The sequence below is a fragment of the Pararge aegeria genome, chromosome 27, assembly GCF_905163445.1.
Source record: "Pararge aegeria chromosome 27, ilParAegt1.1, whole genome shotgun sequence".
Lineage (NCBI taxonomy): Eukaryota > Metazoa > Arthropoda > Insecta > Lepidoptera > Nymphalidae > Pararge > Pararge aegeria.
Genome location: NC_053206.1, coordinates 5,983,994 through 6,000,840, shown reverse-complemented (window position 1 = coordinate 6,000,840; position 16,847 = coordinate 5,983,994). Strand labels below are relative to the sequence as shown.

The 16,847-nt window shown below is 36.5% G+C and overlaps 1 protein-coding gene across 1 annotated transcript in view; it reads right to left on the bottom strand.

Annotated features, from left to right (window-relative positions):
• The window catches only part of LOC120635565 (protein piccolo-like), a 33,795-nt gene extending 18,966 nt beyond the window's left edge, over positions 1-14,829 (bottom strand). The window contains exons 1-12 of the mRNA XM_039906578.1: positions 14,808-14,829; positions 13,521-13,616; positions 12,715-12,765; positions 11,918-12,013; positions 8,097-8,192; positions 7,902-7,949; positions 6,240-6,335; positions 5,756-5,899; positions 4,629-4,727; positions 2,776-2,823; positions 2,426-2,566; positions 485-529 (exon numbers count right to left, since the gene is read on the bottom strand). Coding sequence (XP_039762512.1) covers positions 485-529; positions 2,426-2,566; positions 2,776-2,823; positions 4,629-4,727; positions 5,756-5,899; positions 6,240-6,335; positions 7,902-7,949; positions 8,097-8,192; positions 11,918-12,013; positions 12,715-12,765; positions 13,521-13,616; positions 14,808-14,829 — 982 coding nt within the window. The remainder of the gene's footprint in view (positions 1-484; positions 530-2,425; positions 2,567-2,775; positions 2,824-4,628; positions 4,728-5,755; positions 5,900-6,239; positions 6,336-7,901; positions 7,950-8,096; positions 8,193-11,917; positions 12,014-12,714; positions 12,766-13,520; positions 13,617-14,807) is intronic.
• Between the last annotated feature and the right edge of the window lie 2,018 nt (positions 14,830-16,847).

The window sequence follows — 16,847 nt, the reverse complement described above, 5'->3', positions numbered from 1 at the left end:
CGCTCGTTTCCGTGACCACAAATTACGGGATCCGCTCAAACAGACACACAGACGTCCAAGACAGAACTCTTCTAATCAATTTTTAAATTAGTTTAATTAATAAAAAGAGATTTAAAAATATCATGAATGTTCAAAATAGAGTTTTTCTCAAAATTTGTGTAGGTACTTATATTCACTTATAAAAGCAATAAAGAATAAAAAAGTGACATTTTAAGTTGGAGAATCACTCGGTGTGCGTAAACTGACAGTAATACCCACCTCAACGCTTCGCTTATGAGGCGTGCAATAAAATTGAAATGAAATTATAATAAAATAAGAATAAAATTTTAAACATCAAAGTCTAAGTTTGTGTTAAGCCTATTAATAGTCATAAATATTATATAGTAATAATATAATATGAATGATTATAAGAAATAATATAGTTGTTACGAATGTTGTTATAATATCTGAGCTAAAACGATAAAGTACATGTGTTCCAACTTACCAGTTTGCACAATTCGGTAAATAGTGTCCAGCCATTCAAAGAAACCTGAAAATATAATACATTTTTCATAAACACACGTAAGCAAATATATGAGAATAGAAGATCATAGAAGATCTCTTTGTAGCACTCCAATATTAACAATTTTATACTGCATTTAAAAATTATAAATAAATAAATATACTACAACAATACACACATCGCCACATAGCCCCAAAGTAAGCGTAGCTTGTGTTATGGGTACTAAGATGACTGATGAATATTTTTATGAATTATATATACATAAATACTTAGAAAATACATATAAACACCCAGACACTGAAAAACACTTAATGCTCATCACACAAACATTTTCCAGTTGTGGGAATCGAACCCACGGCCTTAGACTCAGAAAGCAGGGTCGCTGCCCACTGCGCCAGTCGGCGCATAAATACATGGCGTGTAATGTTAAAGATAGTAACTAAAGAATTTAAATTTTTTTTTTACTCCCTAGTGCATAAAAGTGTTTTTCAGTATAGTACAGTTTTCCAATTTGACGATTAAATTACATTCCAAACATACAAAATTGTTAGATAATGTAATCAGTAATGTTTATGATTGTTTTGTTATTGTTTAGTCGCGAGGATTCAGTGACGACGATGATAATGGTGCTGGCTGAAAACCAGTGCTGCGCTTTTTAGTATGCAGCTATACTGAGCCAGCTCCTTTGTACCACGTTTTTATGTTAAACAAATTTATGATACAAATTAGCGCACCCCAGCGCCATCTGTCGGGCTAATTTGTGAATCTAAACCATCCAGGGTGCCACCCAAACGTATACCAAAAAAATCATTCAAATCGGTCCAGCCGTCTAGGAGGAGTTCAGTGACATACACACGCACACAAGAAATATATATATAAAGAATGTAACATTTTACACAAATGTGCGATGATAAAGACGTTTTTTCTTTCTTTAATCAAACAATTTATTCACAATTAAGTTATTATTTGTAGTTATTATATCCTCGTTTTAGACATCTAACGGATAAATGATATACAATTTCATTTCGATCGGGAAAAGAAAAACTTTTTGGATATACCTGATGGCTTGTTTTTTGTACCAGCGATAATTTTTTCTTTTATTCATTTATTTATTGTAATTACACATACATTCGTTATACATTTAACCAGTGGCGTGCACTTCATACATGCACAAAAGCACTGCATACCCTAAAGTTTATGTATTACTGGTATCAGAGGAGCTTTTTACCGTTTTGTGCAATTGTCCTGCTGTATGCATACCCTGTCAAGGAACCCAGTGCACGCCACAGCATTTAACCCAAGGTTTTATCAATTAATTTATATACACGTAAAAAATATTACTTAAATAGAACAATTGGCCGTATGTATGGGTGAATATTTGGCTCCTAACTAGATGTCTGTGTCTAGGATATCTTAAAAAATCTACCACGAACTTTCGGCTTTCAAGTACTTATTATGTGTATTTTTTGTTGTAGCTAACCTGTACATTAACTTAAATTAAACAATGTATTTTTAAATTATATTTTATGGACTAGCAAAGTTTATTCGGTAATCGATTTTTTTCATCTTTTTACAAGTTATCGTTTAAAGACGACGTTAGTAGTTGAATTGCACTAAATAATATTTTTTTAACTTCTAATACGTTTACACAATAATCAGATTAGGCCTATCCAACCACATCATTGCCGGTAGTGTACTGTATTTCTGTGCCATGTGCATAATGCCTTGCTTTGTGCACGTGTTGAACAATTAAATTTTAATGGGAAAAGAAAAAACGTCGTTATTTAAATGTCTCGTGTTTTGCACAAGTGACTAAATATTATTTGTTTTGTTTTGGGTAACTTATTTTTCTGTAATTTTTTGCCTTTTAAAAAGTTTTCCCTCAATAATTCAAAGGTAGGTTAACATTAATTTGAATCTCACCCGGAACTTTGAACAGTTCTGTGACCTTCAGAGTAGCCAATCGAACAGTCGTAGTATTTGTGATGCGTTGGAGCATTTGGAAGAAGTACATTATGTCCATTGAGGTGTAAACCTTCATACTTTCCAGCAATACGAAGATATCTGTAAACAAATTATGCTCAAGTGCCGTAAATACTGAATTACGGCACAGTATAACGAAGAATAACAGAATTCGACCTTCGTTCAACTAAAATCGGTATTCTTGCTCGTCTTTTTATTCTATTCTATTTTAAATTAGTGCGTTGAAAAAAACAATAAAAAAAAAAGGCTTCAGGTTTATTATAAGAATATACTAGATCTATTATAGTTACCATTTTTCTTCGTCACAGTTACTATGACGTTCCAAGCGTGACGCAGGGCTGCAATATAGAAAAGATATATTTTAATTATCATCGTCAACCCTTTACGGGCCCACAATGGGTATCCCCTCAGAATGAGAAGGGTTTAGATCGTGGTCTACCACGATGGCCAAAAAATAAATATACTACGACAATACACACATCGCCATCTAGCCCCAAAGTAAGCTTACCTTGTGTTATGTACGAAAGATGACTGATGAATATTTTTATGAATAATATCCATAAATACTTATAATATACAAATAAACACTGAAAAACATTCATGCTCATCACACAAACATTTTCCAGTTGCGGGACTCGAACCCACAGCCTTTGACTCAGAAAGCAGGGTCGCTACCCACTGCTCCAATCGGCCGTCCAAATGCGGATTGGTGGACTTCACACGCCTTTGAGAACATTTTGAAGAACTCTCGGTATGTAGGTATCCTCACAGTTGAAGCATAATTGCTTAAAATAAGCACTCGCATTATAATCTTATATTTATTTATTGTAAATATTAATTTTAGTTTGTAATTATTATTTTCCTAGAAAAATATATTTTTCGTGGGTTCATTAATAAATAAAAAGTGAATAAAGTGTCAAATGAAAAAACACACACATATATGAATGATTTTTTTCTAATTTTTTTGAGATTTTTCAAAATTTGTCAAATTCTATCGGTCCGAATCGGTTCAAATTCTCAGGAAATCTAAGTTTGAGGGAACACTTTAGAACGCCGTTTGGTTGGTTCCGATCGGTTAAGTCGTTTAAAAGTTATAAGCGATTCACACACGCACACACACACACATACACGCACACACACAAACAGACACAGACATAGTGACAACCTCGCGGGGAGAGTCAGAGCAAGCTTCCTGTGACCTTCAAACGTCTGATGAAAACTCGATATTCGTAAAACAGGGTGAAAACAATAACTTCCCGATTTATGAAAATCTGAGATTTTTAGCGGGAAGTTAAAAATCATTTCGACAACTCTTAAGTGACAACTATCGGTAAACTGTTGATGTATGCCTAGAAATCTCCTTACATTAAGCGTTACTTATTAATTCATTGCCATATCGTCGCTCGTGAATACGGGCAAATATCACACCAATATTACGTAATTGCGCTAAAAAGTTTCTTAGAGTCGAGGATGGGTTGTATAATACTACGGGTAGGTAGTGATGCTTTAGTATACATTTGACTTTTCTTATAATGACGTCGTTTAAATGAGATTATTACAGTATTGTTTTTTACGAAGTTTTGCGACATCATCCTGCAAATAATTTAACTAGAAGAGAACAATGAAGTTATATTTAATAGCTGAAAATATTAATTATTTATATTTATATTTATTAGCAATCGTAAAAAGGATAACTTTAATTTAATTTTAACTAAATAAAAGGAGTATGCCGGATGTAGTATGGGATTTGGTTTCACATAGTACTTATAAGGTACCTTCTTGGAATTTATCTCATTTTGAAGGGTTTAATAATTACAATACATTACCAAAAACATTAAAACTCTAGTTCGCCGGATTTCAGAGTTACATGCAAATGAAGTTCGTGAATTAAGGTTATTTTTGACAAATGCGATTATTGTACCTACCTATTGATGGTACTGATCACAATATATCAGAACCACTTATCTATTTCATTAAAAGATTTTTAAACCGTCGAAATTAAGGCTTGGGATTTGAGAGGTTTTTTTAAAAAATAAAAACTTAATTTTTGATACCAATTTGAATGAGTCACCAAACGAAACCGTGTTCCGGCATTCTCCTTTGCTGAAGTTAATTTATCGAGGGAATACAGATTAAAACTTACATTTAGTTCGCGTGTAGGTTAACATGCTTCTAAAGAATTCCAAAATGTCGCTACATCCGGTCTGCTTCTGTATTCCTTCCATCACTTCTAGTACGGTCACTGGAAAAAAAAATTAGGTGTATTGGTGTCATTGTTTTGTTATTTTAAAATATTGTCCGTAGCTTGGCGCAGTCGGTAGGATCAATTAAGATAGATCGATTTCAATTGCAAATAATCTACCTTGATAGGCCACCACAAGACATTATGGGCAGTTCAGTAGAGAAGAAAATACTGTAAAGACTAAAGAAAGCAGTACTTGTAAAAACTAGAATAGAATAGAAAAACTTTTTTGCAATACAACACAATAGGAAAAAACAAGGAAAACGGTAATAGTACTTAGTGCTAGGGTGCAAAGGCGGACTTATCACTAAAATTGATCTTTTAAAGGCAACTTGAGCGTACGAAGCCGATAAAAAAGTGGAAAGTGGGTGGGGCATAAAGGATGTTACAAAAAAATAACATAAACTTACATGAAAATACATACTACATTTACATATCAACTACAAAATACCGATATAAATTTATATATACTATAGATATATATTTATGATATACATTTATGCTATTATAAACTTACATAATATTCATATACATAGATAAGTAATAATTTTTAAGCGATGTTTAAACAGGTGAATAGATTCGGAATGACGTATTTCCCAAGGGAGCGAGTTCCACAGTGTTATAGCTTTAACAGTGAATGACTATCTTATTATATATCTTCTTGTCAGTTTGAATATTTTAGTTTATTAAGTAATTATATATATATATATATATAAATTTATTTACTTAATAAATATATATTATATTGATATTTTTCTTAGCATGGCGCAGTCGGTAGGATCAATTCAGATAAATGGATTACAATTACGCGAAGTGCTGAATAGAGCTGTTTTTATTTACAAAAACTCAATCTATATACAATTAAGTAACTAATTTTGAGAAAATAAAAACTAATAATATATTTAGCATAACGTAATGAATGAATGTGTATGGATCAAAAATAAAATTATGTGACATGGCATGGATACCAGTTTGGTTTCATCACCTTGCTCACTCCTAACTCTTAATTCCTTACTCTACATACTTACTCTGCTTGAAAGTCAATCCAGTGATAGCGGCGCTACAGTCGCTCAGATTTGTCGTTTGTGTGATGTCAAGTAGAGAGGTGAAGATGATGAGCGGATCGCGCTTCTTAGTTATTTTGTTCGTCATCTGCATCACTTTCACTATGTCTGGAAATATATCAAGTCTTATTTATCGGTATACATTTAAGGGTTTTCTAAAAGAAATCGCAAGACCTTCTTTACACGTCGCATTAGTTGGTTTGAGTTTCTGCTATGTTCTTTTTGGGGTTCTAAGACTCTAGGGCTGCACTGGTTTTGGAGGCTATGCTATGCTATGCATAGAGGGTACATTGCCGAAGATCTGTTTGGTGGGGAGTATACGGATTGAAGAAATTATAATACAGATTCTCCTGCTTTTCGCGGAGTATAGCAAATTAGGGTTGATTTTCATAACACTAATAAAATTTATAAAAGATCGCAGTTTATCACTAACAAAAAAAATCCTTACTGTCAATGTGTACGAGTCGGAGTAACTCTCGCTGGACGTGTTCCAGGTCTGTCTTGCCAGTGATCTGGTACAAGGTTTCCACTATCACCTTTAGACCTGCAAAAATACAAACAATCGATTAACCAGGGCCCCATTTTAACTGATTTGTCTGTCATTTATTGATTTTAATTATTTTTTTTCAAATTCTTAACATTGCTTCCAAAAAAAATATAAAACACTATTAAAAATTTAAAAGAAAAAACATCCACCCTCCGCTTGCGGGGCTTTGGAATGCCCAAGCAACTGGCGGTCAGTAAGTGCTCCAGAGTGAGGAACCTCCTTGATCCAACAACCAAGCGAAAGCTTCTTAAGATGTTGGTCGAAGCTTTTCGCAAGAAGACCATTGACTGAAGCGACGATCGGAACAATAACGGTCGACTCAACATTCCACATGGCGGTAATCTCGTGAGCAAGGTCCAAGTATTTAGATACTTTTTCCTTTTCAGCTTCCACCAGATTATGGTCATTATCCTAGATCGGTACGAAGTGAGGTTAGTTTCCCCCTATGTCGCCCCATGATTATATTATATTACATGATTTATTATTATGGCAACTATGCCATTATTATTGTTCCAAAAATTCGTAGACTACTAAATTTACAACGGTCTTATAATTGGATTGCAATTGGATAGTAATGGATTGCAGTAGGAATCTGTGTTGCCATTTGCTCGAAATGTGTTTGCAGAATTGAAATTAAAAAAACTACCATCAAAATGTCTTTTTATGCGAATGTTTGATTGAAAATATTTTTAAATGTAATTGATTTCTGTTCTAAAAATGAACTTGGTTTCACATTTGGTAAAACAATCGTGGAAATCCAATAAAATAAATATGTCGTGTGACGTAAGAAACTGTAATGTCAATTATATTTAATCTGTAACAGTCGAATTGACATTTAATTATATCGATATTATTTCGTGCTAAAAAAAAATATTCGACATACTCTGAAAATAGTGATAGCTGCTTATGAGAATAATACAGAAATCCACATTTTCCATACGAAAATATAAGCCGTTGCATAAGTTGAAACAAAGTATAAGTTTCAAATAAAAAGATTGCTTAAAAGCAGTCATGGATTTCTAATCTTATAGATATTGGAAAGCCCAACACAAGTTATGCTTTCCAATATCTCAAACAAGACATGTTATCTAAGGGTAAAGTAAAACATTACATTCTAGCTTACAGTGGTTGTATGAATGAATGAATTAATGAATACACTTTTATTGTACACCACAGAGAAAATTTACAGAGATACAAATACAACAGCACAATAAGGTAGAACGTACAATTTGGCGGCCTTATCGCTAAATAGCGATCTCTTCCAGGCAACCAAAGGCATACAAGACAAGGCGTTGTAATGTAATTCGAATTAAGAAAAACCCGTTACGAAGTGTTGATAAGTATGTTTTTATGATAATAGCCTTGATTTTATTGTATGGTGAGGTTTGTCAAGTAGTCCACTCGAAAACGTGTTGTGTCCGTTTCTTCGTCTTGGGTGCCCCAAAAACTACACACAGGATTCTAGATGCAACATCCCCGCTACACTTAGAATTTATCACGGCGCCCCTAACGTAAGACATTGCATACACGTATGTCGAAGTTTTATATGGATTTTTAACTTACTGACTCTGGCAGTTTCTTCGAGGAGAGCTTCCAAAGCGTATTTGAGTTCTACAAAAACAAAAAAAACAATTTATAATTTTAAATATCGTACGATTTATTCATTCTTGGCGCAGTCGGTAGGATAAAGTGAGATGCATTGATTTCAATTACAACTTTAAGACAAGACTTTCTTACTTCACTTCCACCAATACTTACGTGGTATTCCGGTGACTTTTTTGATCAAAGCGACTGCATCCTCAAAGCTTCTCTTTCCGAGCAACTGTTTAAACTCTGCTATGGCATCTTCGATGTCTGAAATCGAATTTTTTATTTTTATTTTCTACAAATAAACCCTTGACTGCAATCTCACCTGGTGGTAAGTGATGATGCAGTCTAAGATGGCAGCGGGCTTATCTGTTTGGGAGTATGGTACTCCTATAATCGGTTTCTACGCGATATCGCACTGCAATAGTAAATCACTTAGCGGCACGTCTTTGTCGGTAGGGTGGTAACCAATGGCGTGCACTCCATACATGCACGAAAGGCATAGGAGGAGAATTTGTGCCGTTTTATGCAATTTTCCTGGTGTATGCATACCTTGGTAAGAAACCCAATGCACGCCACTGGTGGTAACTAGCCACGGGCAAAGCCTCCCACCAGACAAAGTTCAGAAACTATAAATTTCAAAATTGGCCCTGGAAGGAATCGAACCCGGAAATGATATAACATAATTCCCTTCCTTTTTTTTTGCGCAGCAACACGCTGCCGTGTTGCTTGCTGCTTCTTCTAGAAATCGAGTCTTAGACAGTCGAGAGCGATGATAGCGCATTGGGACTCGACTCGACTAAACTTTCGGGGGGCCGAGTTCGAATCCCAGCACGCACCTTTAACTTTTCCAAGTTACGTGCGTTTTAAATAATTTTTTATCACTTTTTTTATCTAAATAGCGGGCAAACGAGCAAGTGGGTCACCGGATGTTAAGTTATCACCGCTACCCATAAACATCTGCAACGCCAGAGGAGCCACCGATGCGTTTCCGGCTTTTAAGGAATCATTTTCTCCGCCACTTAAATAACCCTATTAAATTTTTGAGGAAACATCGGATGGGAGATTGTTCCACAATTTGCAAGTGCGCGGTAGAAATGATCTGGTATAACGAATACCAAGCATCCAGATGATGAGGGTGGAATTTATTTCTACGGCTTAAGGTGCGGTCAGATAACAGGGAAGGTATCAATGTAAACAACTCTTCAGAACACTCCATTACAGAGTCGATATAACACACAAAGGGAGCTAACATCTCTTCGGTGCCACTTTCCCTTTTTGTACACCACATTTGGACACTTTGTCCAAGAGACTCTCAGTTTCAGTCACACACTGCTTAAGCTCACTTGCTTCAACGGTGAAGGAAAATTCTACAATTCTACAATTCTACAATAAACTACCAATTGACATCTTGGAGATGTCTCTTAAAAAGTTCAAAGTTTGTATTAAACGTAAGCTTATAGAAAAGTCTTATTATAGTATAAAGGACTACGTAAACGATAAAAAAGCTTGGGTGTAAATTATTGCTCTAACCAGGTTGCTCTTCTAATAATTTAAAATGACATTGTGAGATGGTGATAACAAAAAAAAAAAAAACACCCAGCTAAGTTTGTTGTGGGCTCCTTCTTAGACCGGGACACGTTTGGAACCCTCGTAGCTTTAGTTTTAAGTTTACGAATGTGGTTATCGCCATCATCTCACTACCGTGTAATTCTTATGTACGCATCAAAAGTGCCACCTGTGGGCCTACTTGAATAAAGATATTTTTGACTTTGACTTTGAACTTTGAAAACATCGGGAGGAAACTTGCATGCCTGAGATTTTGCATTTCCTTGTACAGCTTCTTTCCCCTTCTCATTGTGGGAACCCGTGCTCTGTAGTGGGACGGCAATGGTTTGATCTGACGATGATAATGACAAGTGGACAGACTTGATCGTTATAATTGAATTACAAATGGCCTTATGGAGAACCATCGTCTATAAACAGAAGAACACTTCGCAGCGCATGCAAGCAGTGGCGTGCAATGGGTTTCTTACCGGGGCATGCAAACAGCAGGAAAATTGCATAAAATTTTCAGGGTATGCAGTGCTTTTGTGCGTGTATGAAGTGCACGCCACTGCATGCAAGGAACCCGTCCTGCAACATGCCGCCCTGTGCCCATCAACCTGAGCCGTAGCTGTTAAGCCACATGAGCCTGTAATAACACCAGCAACCACGCCCTTCACATCGGACGGAAGCAATACTGCTATGCGGCAGAAATAATCATGGCTTCCCAAGCTGTCACAAAAAGCTTCTAACGACGTTTCGACGTTCATGTTTCAGACGTGCTCGTTCCGTTTGCAGGTGCAGCGGTCTCCACATTACCGAACTAGATGGCGCCACAAACATAATGCATCGCGCTAGCGAAGTGTTCACTAAAATTGACCATATATATAACTTCCAAAGATGAATGTTTGGACCTCGGTCACCGAGCACGATCACCCGCTCAGAGAAAGATCTCCCTATTATTACGGTCGAGGGTATCACCACAGCTCCCGTACACAGGCAATCTTGAAATGATTTTTTTTTTAAATTCTTGTATAACTCACCACTGCATCTCATGGCTGACACGAGAACGTTAAAAGTGGCCGTCCAATCTGAAAAATTAAGTCATCGTGAGTCTACGATATTGAAGGAATGAATTAATGAATAATACACTTTTATTGTACACCACATAAACATATAGTAAAATTATAAATAATAATATTGCTATGTGGTGACGGTAGATTAGCTCAGAATGCATTAGTCAACACCCAAACTCTTGCCACAGGTTTCGTACGAGGCGACTGAATTTTACAGAGAACGGGCAGCGTCCTTTGCGCTTCTCCTGTTATCTACTGCGATCACCAATTTGCCTGCCGGCGTGGTGATTATGAGCAAACCATCCCCTTAAGTCCAGAACGCCTAGCATGGGCAATTATCTCCCCGGGGAAAGGATAAAAATATATCGTCTCCCACAGCTGTATCAACTCTCAGAAGGGCTAGTATAGGCAGGAGACAAAAATTCTATCCCCAGACAATAAATATAATTACGTGTCCATTTGCTAAAGCATGGGAAAATTGAATAGAAGGAGTTACTTTTTCATTTATTCTATTAATTCTTAACAATGCTCAAACATAAAATAAAAAACACTATTAAAAATTTATAAAAAAAAACATCCACCCTCCGCAAGCAACCAGCGGTCAGGGCTGAGTGAGGAACCTCCTCACAATGCCAGCCGTTTCATGACTACTGCCTTCTGTATCCGACCCTTGATCCAACAACCAAGCAAAAGCTTCTTAAGATGTTGGTCGAAGCTTTTCGCGAGAAGACCATTGACTGAAACGACCGTTTGCAAGTGCTCCGAAAGCTGTGGGAGAACATACATTTTTATCCGCTCCCCGGGGATATAATTGTCCCCTGCCCATGCTAGGCCGCGCAAAGCATCGGCGCACAAGTGGAAATAATATCCAAATAATATATGTGTAATAATTGGACTGTTATAGGATGAATCTACGAGTTAGGAGTTTCTATTAACAACACAAACAAAATGTTGTAATAGTATAAAATCATTTCCAAAGTAAATAATAACAAATTATTAGAGCGCCGGTTAAACTACTTTGTGTTGAATTTTTATTATTTAGTATTTTTTTTTTCTTTCACTCAAAGAAATAAACTAAATATGATATCAATAACAATACCTTTATGATGGAAACATTGCAATGTCAATGTAAAATAGACTTAATGTCACTCGTTTCAAAGTCTCAAATTCTGGCAAGCAAAGCATATCTTGGGTAACCGCCCAAGATATGCTTTGCTTGCGCGCCGTTACTCTCTATGAGTATACAAACAAGTGCACTTATTATATGCTCACAAGAGATGTGATAATACATTGATTTTAATTAATGTTGTAATTTTGCTAAAGTTCTTAATATACATATTTGGACGGTGTCCTTTTTAGAAATGTACATACCTAATTCATCCTCTAATGCTTTGCATACACTCGCAAACTCCGAGGGTCCAACTCCGCCTGTATATTTGTACACCTGCCGTCTTATGCCTTCCACGCCTAGGAAACGAAGCGGTTTAAAATCATAACTCAGTGATCAGATGATATCAGCGGCACTTTTACGTTTCTTTATGGATACGAAAATTAAAAAAAAAAGGATAGTATAGTCGTTAAGACTTCAGCTTCAATTTCGTGTGGCCGTTCGAATCCCAGCACGCACCTCAAACTTTTCTAAGTTATGTGCGTTTCAAGCGATTAAAATATCACTTGCTTCAACGGTGAAGGAAAACATCGCGAGGAAACCTGAATGCCTGAGAGCAATCTATAATGTGATTAAAGGCGGGTGTGAAATCCACCAATCCACAATGGGCCGGCGTGGTGGACTACGGCCAGTAACCCTTCTCATTCTGGAAGGTTCCGTGCCTTGTAGTGGGCCGGTAATTTTTTTTTTTTATTTTTTTTATTTAAATAAATATATATACTACGACAATACACACATCGCCATCTAGGCCCAAAGTAAGCGTAGCTCGTGTTATGGGTACTAAGATAGCTGATGAATATTTTTTTATGAATATAATACACATAAATACTTATAATATACAGATAAATACCCAGACACTGAAAAACATTCATGTTCATCACACAAAAATTTTCCAATTGTGGGAATCGAACCCACGGCCACGACTCAGAAAGCAGGTTCGCCGCCCACTGCGCCAGTCAGCCGTCAAGTAATGGGTTGATATGACGAAGAAAATTCAAACCTTTTGCATCTTGCAGTTCGTGATCGTAGTAATCGATGACATCGGATAAACCTGAAAGTATGAAAAACATATTAATTATTTTTATTCATAAAAAAAAAATATACTACGACAATACACACATCGCCATCTAGGCCCAAAGTAAGCGTAGCTTGTGTTATGGGTACTAAGATAACTGATAAATAATTTTTATGAATAATATACATAAATACTTTATAATATATAGATAAACACCCAGACACTGAAAAACATTCATGTTCATCACACAAATATTGTCCAGTTGAGGGAATCGAACCCACGGCCTTGGACTCAGAAAGCAGGGTCGCTGCCCACTGCGCCAATCGGCCTTCATAATAAAATAAATAATTACATCCTTACTTATTATTCTTACTGCCTTGGTGAAGTGCTTAGCATGCTCACCTACGGATCACAATGATCTAGGTTCGAATTCCGGGTCGGGCCAAAAATTATATAAGGGTTTGTGTATTTCCAGTACCAGACCGGAGTCAGGAAATTGGCGGTATAAACCGCCGTGCTTTCAAGAGCATGTTAAATTGTAGGTTCTGGTTATTATGACTTACTAAGTAAGTGGTTAAGCCCACCATCCCGCATTTTAGCAGCGTGGTGGGTCAAGGCTCTAAAACCGTCTCCAATGAGAGACGATGCCTTTGCCCAGCACTGCGACTTTAATAGGATGCGCACGGATACTATTCTTGAAGAGGTAAAAACATGTGGTTTTGTTTGTTTGTCTGTCTTTCGTTTGTGGCTTAAAGTTAATTGAATTATGAGAAAAATTATGAAATGCATACTCCTTCTCCCGGACATTTTCTGCAGCATCTCTATGACGCCGTCGATACTGTAATGTTCGGTGACTCTCTCGATTTCCTTGAGAGCAGCGAATACATCTGGAAGTATGATAACAGATCTATAGACAGGTCTGAGGTCATTAGTTACCACTTGACTGTAATCTCAGCTGATAAGAAAGTGAGTTTTACCACCTTCGACATTGTATTGTTTAAAGATGATACATCTCTAATTTTTATGACTGACAGGAGTAAAGATAACTCTGACGATGTAAACCCTGCTATGTCGCATGTGTCGCACTGGTTTACAGTCAACAATTTACTTGTTGTCGAAGTGTGACGAATTTATGTTACAAATGAATGAAAGGTGATAAAAATTTAATGATAAATGGAGAATCACTAAAAATGGAGACCGCCAAAGTTTTTCTGAGCATGACCTTCCTGGATTATAAGCTACAGTCGGGTGCCCATATAGATACACTAGCGGTTAAACTAAGCTCTGTTGCCTACTCAGTTAGGAAAATTACGTTGAAAAAGCTACGCTTGTTTATTTTGCGTATTTTCATAGTGTGATGTCCTAATGGATCTTGATATGGGGCAAAGCTGCAAAATTATATTTATATTGCAGAAAAGAACTGCGCGGTCAATATGTAAACTTAAATCACGCGAATCCCTCCGTGAGAAATTTGATGAAACACTACATCTATATCGATATACTTACTTACTGTAGCTTCACAATATATTTATAATAATATACTAAGTATTTGTAAGACAACATATTAATGTTTATCAACAAAAAGTGGATGTAAACAGTCGACTTACAGGAAATGGTCATAAATTAGTGTCATCTGTATATCGTCTGCGAAAGGTACAGAAGTTTTGTGGGATTGAGTATACGCTTTTATAATATGACTCCTAAGGTAACGGCAGTGGCGTGCATAGAGGGTATGCACAGGGTATGCAGATGATATAAAATGAAGAAAATCTCCAGTACGAGTTATAAAAAACTTAAGAATAGGCATTGTAAGAGTTATAAAAAGCCTACTCTTAAGTATTTATAACTCGTACTGGAAAATTTCTTCATTTTATATCATCTGCATACCCTGTGCGTACCCTCTATACACGCCACTCGGTAATGGACCTAAATGGGATTTTCTACAAACCTCTTTTTTTTCACTACAAGTTTAGCCTTAACTGTAATTTCACCTGATGGGATATGATGATGCAGTCTCAGTTGGTAGCGGGCTAAACTGTTGTAACCTAAGAGCATGGCAGTTTTATTAAACCATATACCTGACTGGTTTCCACGCGACATCGTACCGGACGCTAAATCGCTTAGTGGCACGTCTTTTTCGGTAGGTTTGTATCTAGCCGCGACAGAAGCCTCCCACCAGACATATCTTTTATAATGTAGAGAAATATAGTGGGTACTTACTTTGTTTGTTTGTGAGCACCGTCAGTAAACGGAACATCGCTTTGATATCTGAAAAGTATGTGTATTTTTATTAATATACCAAGATAGCTAAAGGTTTACCAAAATAAAAAACGACTTTTGAAATAAATGGAATACCAAATTAAAAGTGACGAAAGTCTTTAACGAGTGTTTGCCTGCTTGTAAAGACATATATCACGCGAATCCCTCCGTGAGAAATTTGAAGAAATAGGTATACTTACTGTAGCTTCACAATATTTTTATAATAAAATTCTTAGTATATTTAAGACAACGTATTAATCTTTATTAACAAAAAGGATATAAACAGTCGGAGTACAGGAAATAGTCATAAATTAGTGACATCTGCATATCGTCTGCGAAAGGTACTGAAGTCGTTTGTGGGATTGAGCATACGCTTTTATAATATGACTCCTAAGGAATCCTAAGGAATTAATGGACCTAAATGGGATTTCCAAGACACGTGGAGACGTAGACACTGACAGTCGACCTGACCCACGAATTCAAAGTAGCGCAACGCGCTTTCGAGCTACGTTGGTAGTCTCTCTGACAAAAATCGCAACGAGGAAATCGGAACCAAGGTCACCGATATAGTTCAAAGGATAAACAAATTGAAGGGGCAGTGGGCGGGTCATGTCTGTTTTAGGACCGATGGCCGTTGGAGCAGACGCGTTCTGGAGTGGAGACCGCGATTTTGAAAACGCAGTGTGGGACGACCTTTAGCCCGCTGGACTGATGATCTTAAAAAGGTGGCTGGATGTGAAAGACGAAGGACCGTATGTGGTGGCGCCATCTTGGAAAGGTGTGGACGCTTGTGGGCTTTTGATAAGGAATTAAAAGAAATAGATATACTCGTAGTAGCCTCGCAATGTATGTATAATAACATAATCTTTATAAAACAAAACATACGTAGTTATAAACAAAAAGTCGATATAAACAATCGACTTACTAGAAACGGACATAAATTAAGGATATCTGCATATCGTCTGAGAAAAGTACAGAAATCTTTTGTGGGGATGCTTTTATTACATGATACCGAAGGCAATATTAGATCTACCTTTACCTAAGTTTAAACAATATATTAAAACACATTCCTTAACGACAAGGCTGCTTGGAAGCAGGCCACTCCGCTCTCATCTCTCACAAAACAGCAAAATTCTAAAGATTGTTAAAGTATAAAATGATGTTGGAAAAGAGCAATCTGAGTTTTTTGTCATCCCTTCTCAGTGAAATCTGCCTTTCGAACCAGTTGTAGTTTCATTACAAACAGACTGACTTGACGTTTCAAAAACTGGGCCTACTTTAAATAAATAAATTATAATTTTAATTTGATTTTAAAAGTGAATAAATTTATGTATACCTCAATTAAGCTACTCAAAGTTATGTGCGTTTTAAACAATTAAAATATTACTAGCTTCAGCGGTGAGGGGAAACATCGTGGGGACACCTTCATGCATTAGAGTTATCCATAATGTTCTTAAAAGGTGTTCGGCGTCCACCAGCCCGCGCTGGTCTGTGGCCTTAACCCCTTCTCATTGTGGAAGGAGACTAGTTCCTTGTAGTGGCCCGGTAATGGGTCGATATGATGACGATGATGTTAAATTTTAAAATATTGATCTTGAAAACGAGAAACCGCTGAGTTTCTTGGTGTTTCTATCCGGTTAAACCTGCCTTCCGAACCGGTGGTAGAATCACTACCTCCGGTTAATATTCAGTATAAATGCATTCCTTATTCGCTCACCATTCGTTCGTTAAATAAATAAATATACTACGACAATACATACATCGCCATCTAGCCCTAATTTAAGCGTAGCTTGTGTTATGGGTACTAAGATGACTGATTATAAATAATATACATAACACCCAGACACTGAAAAACATAC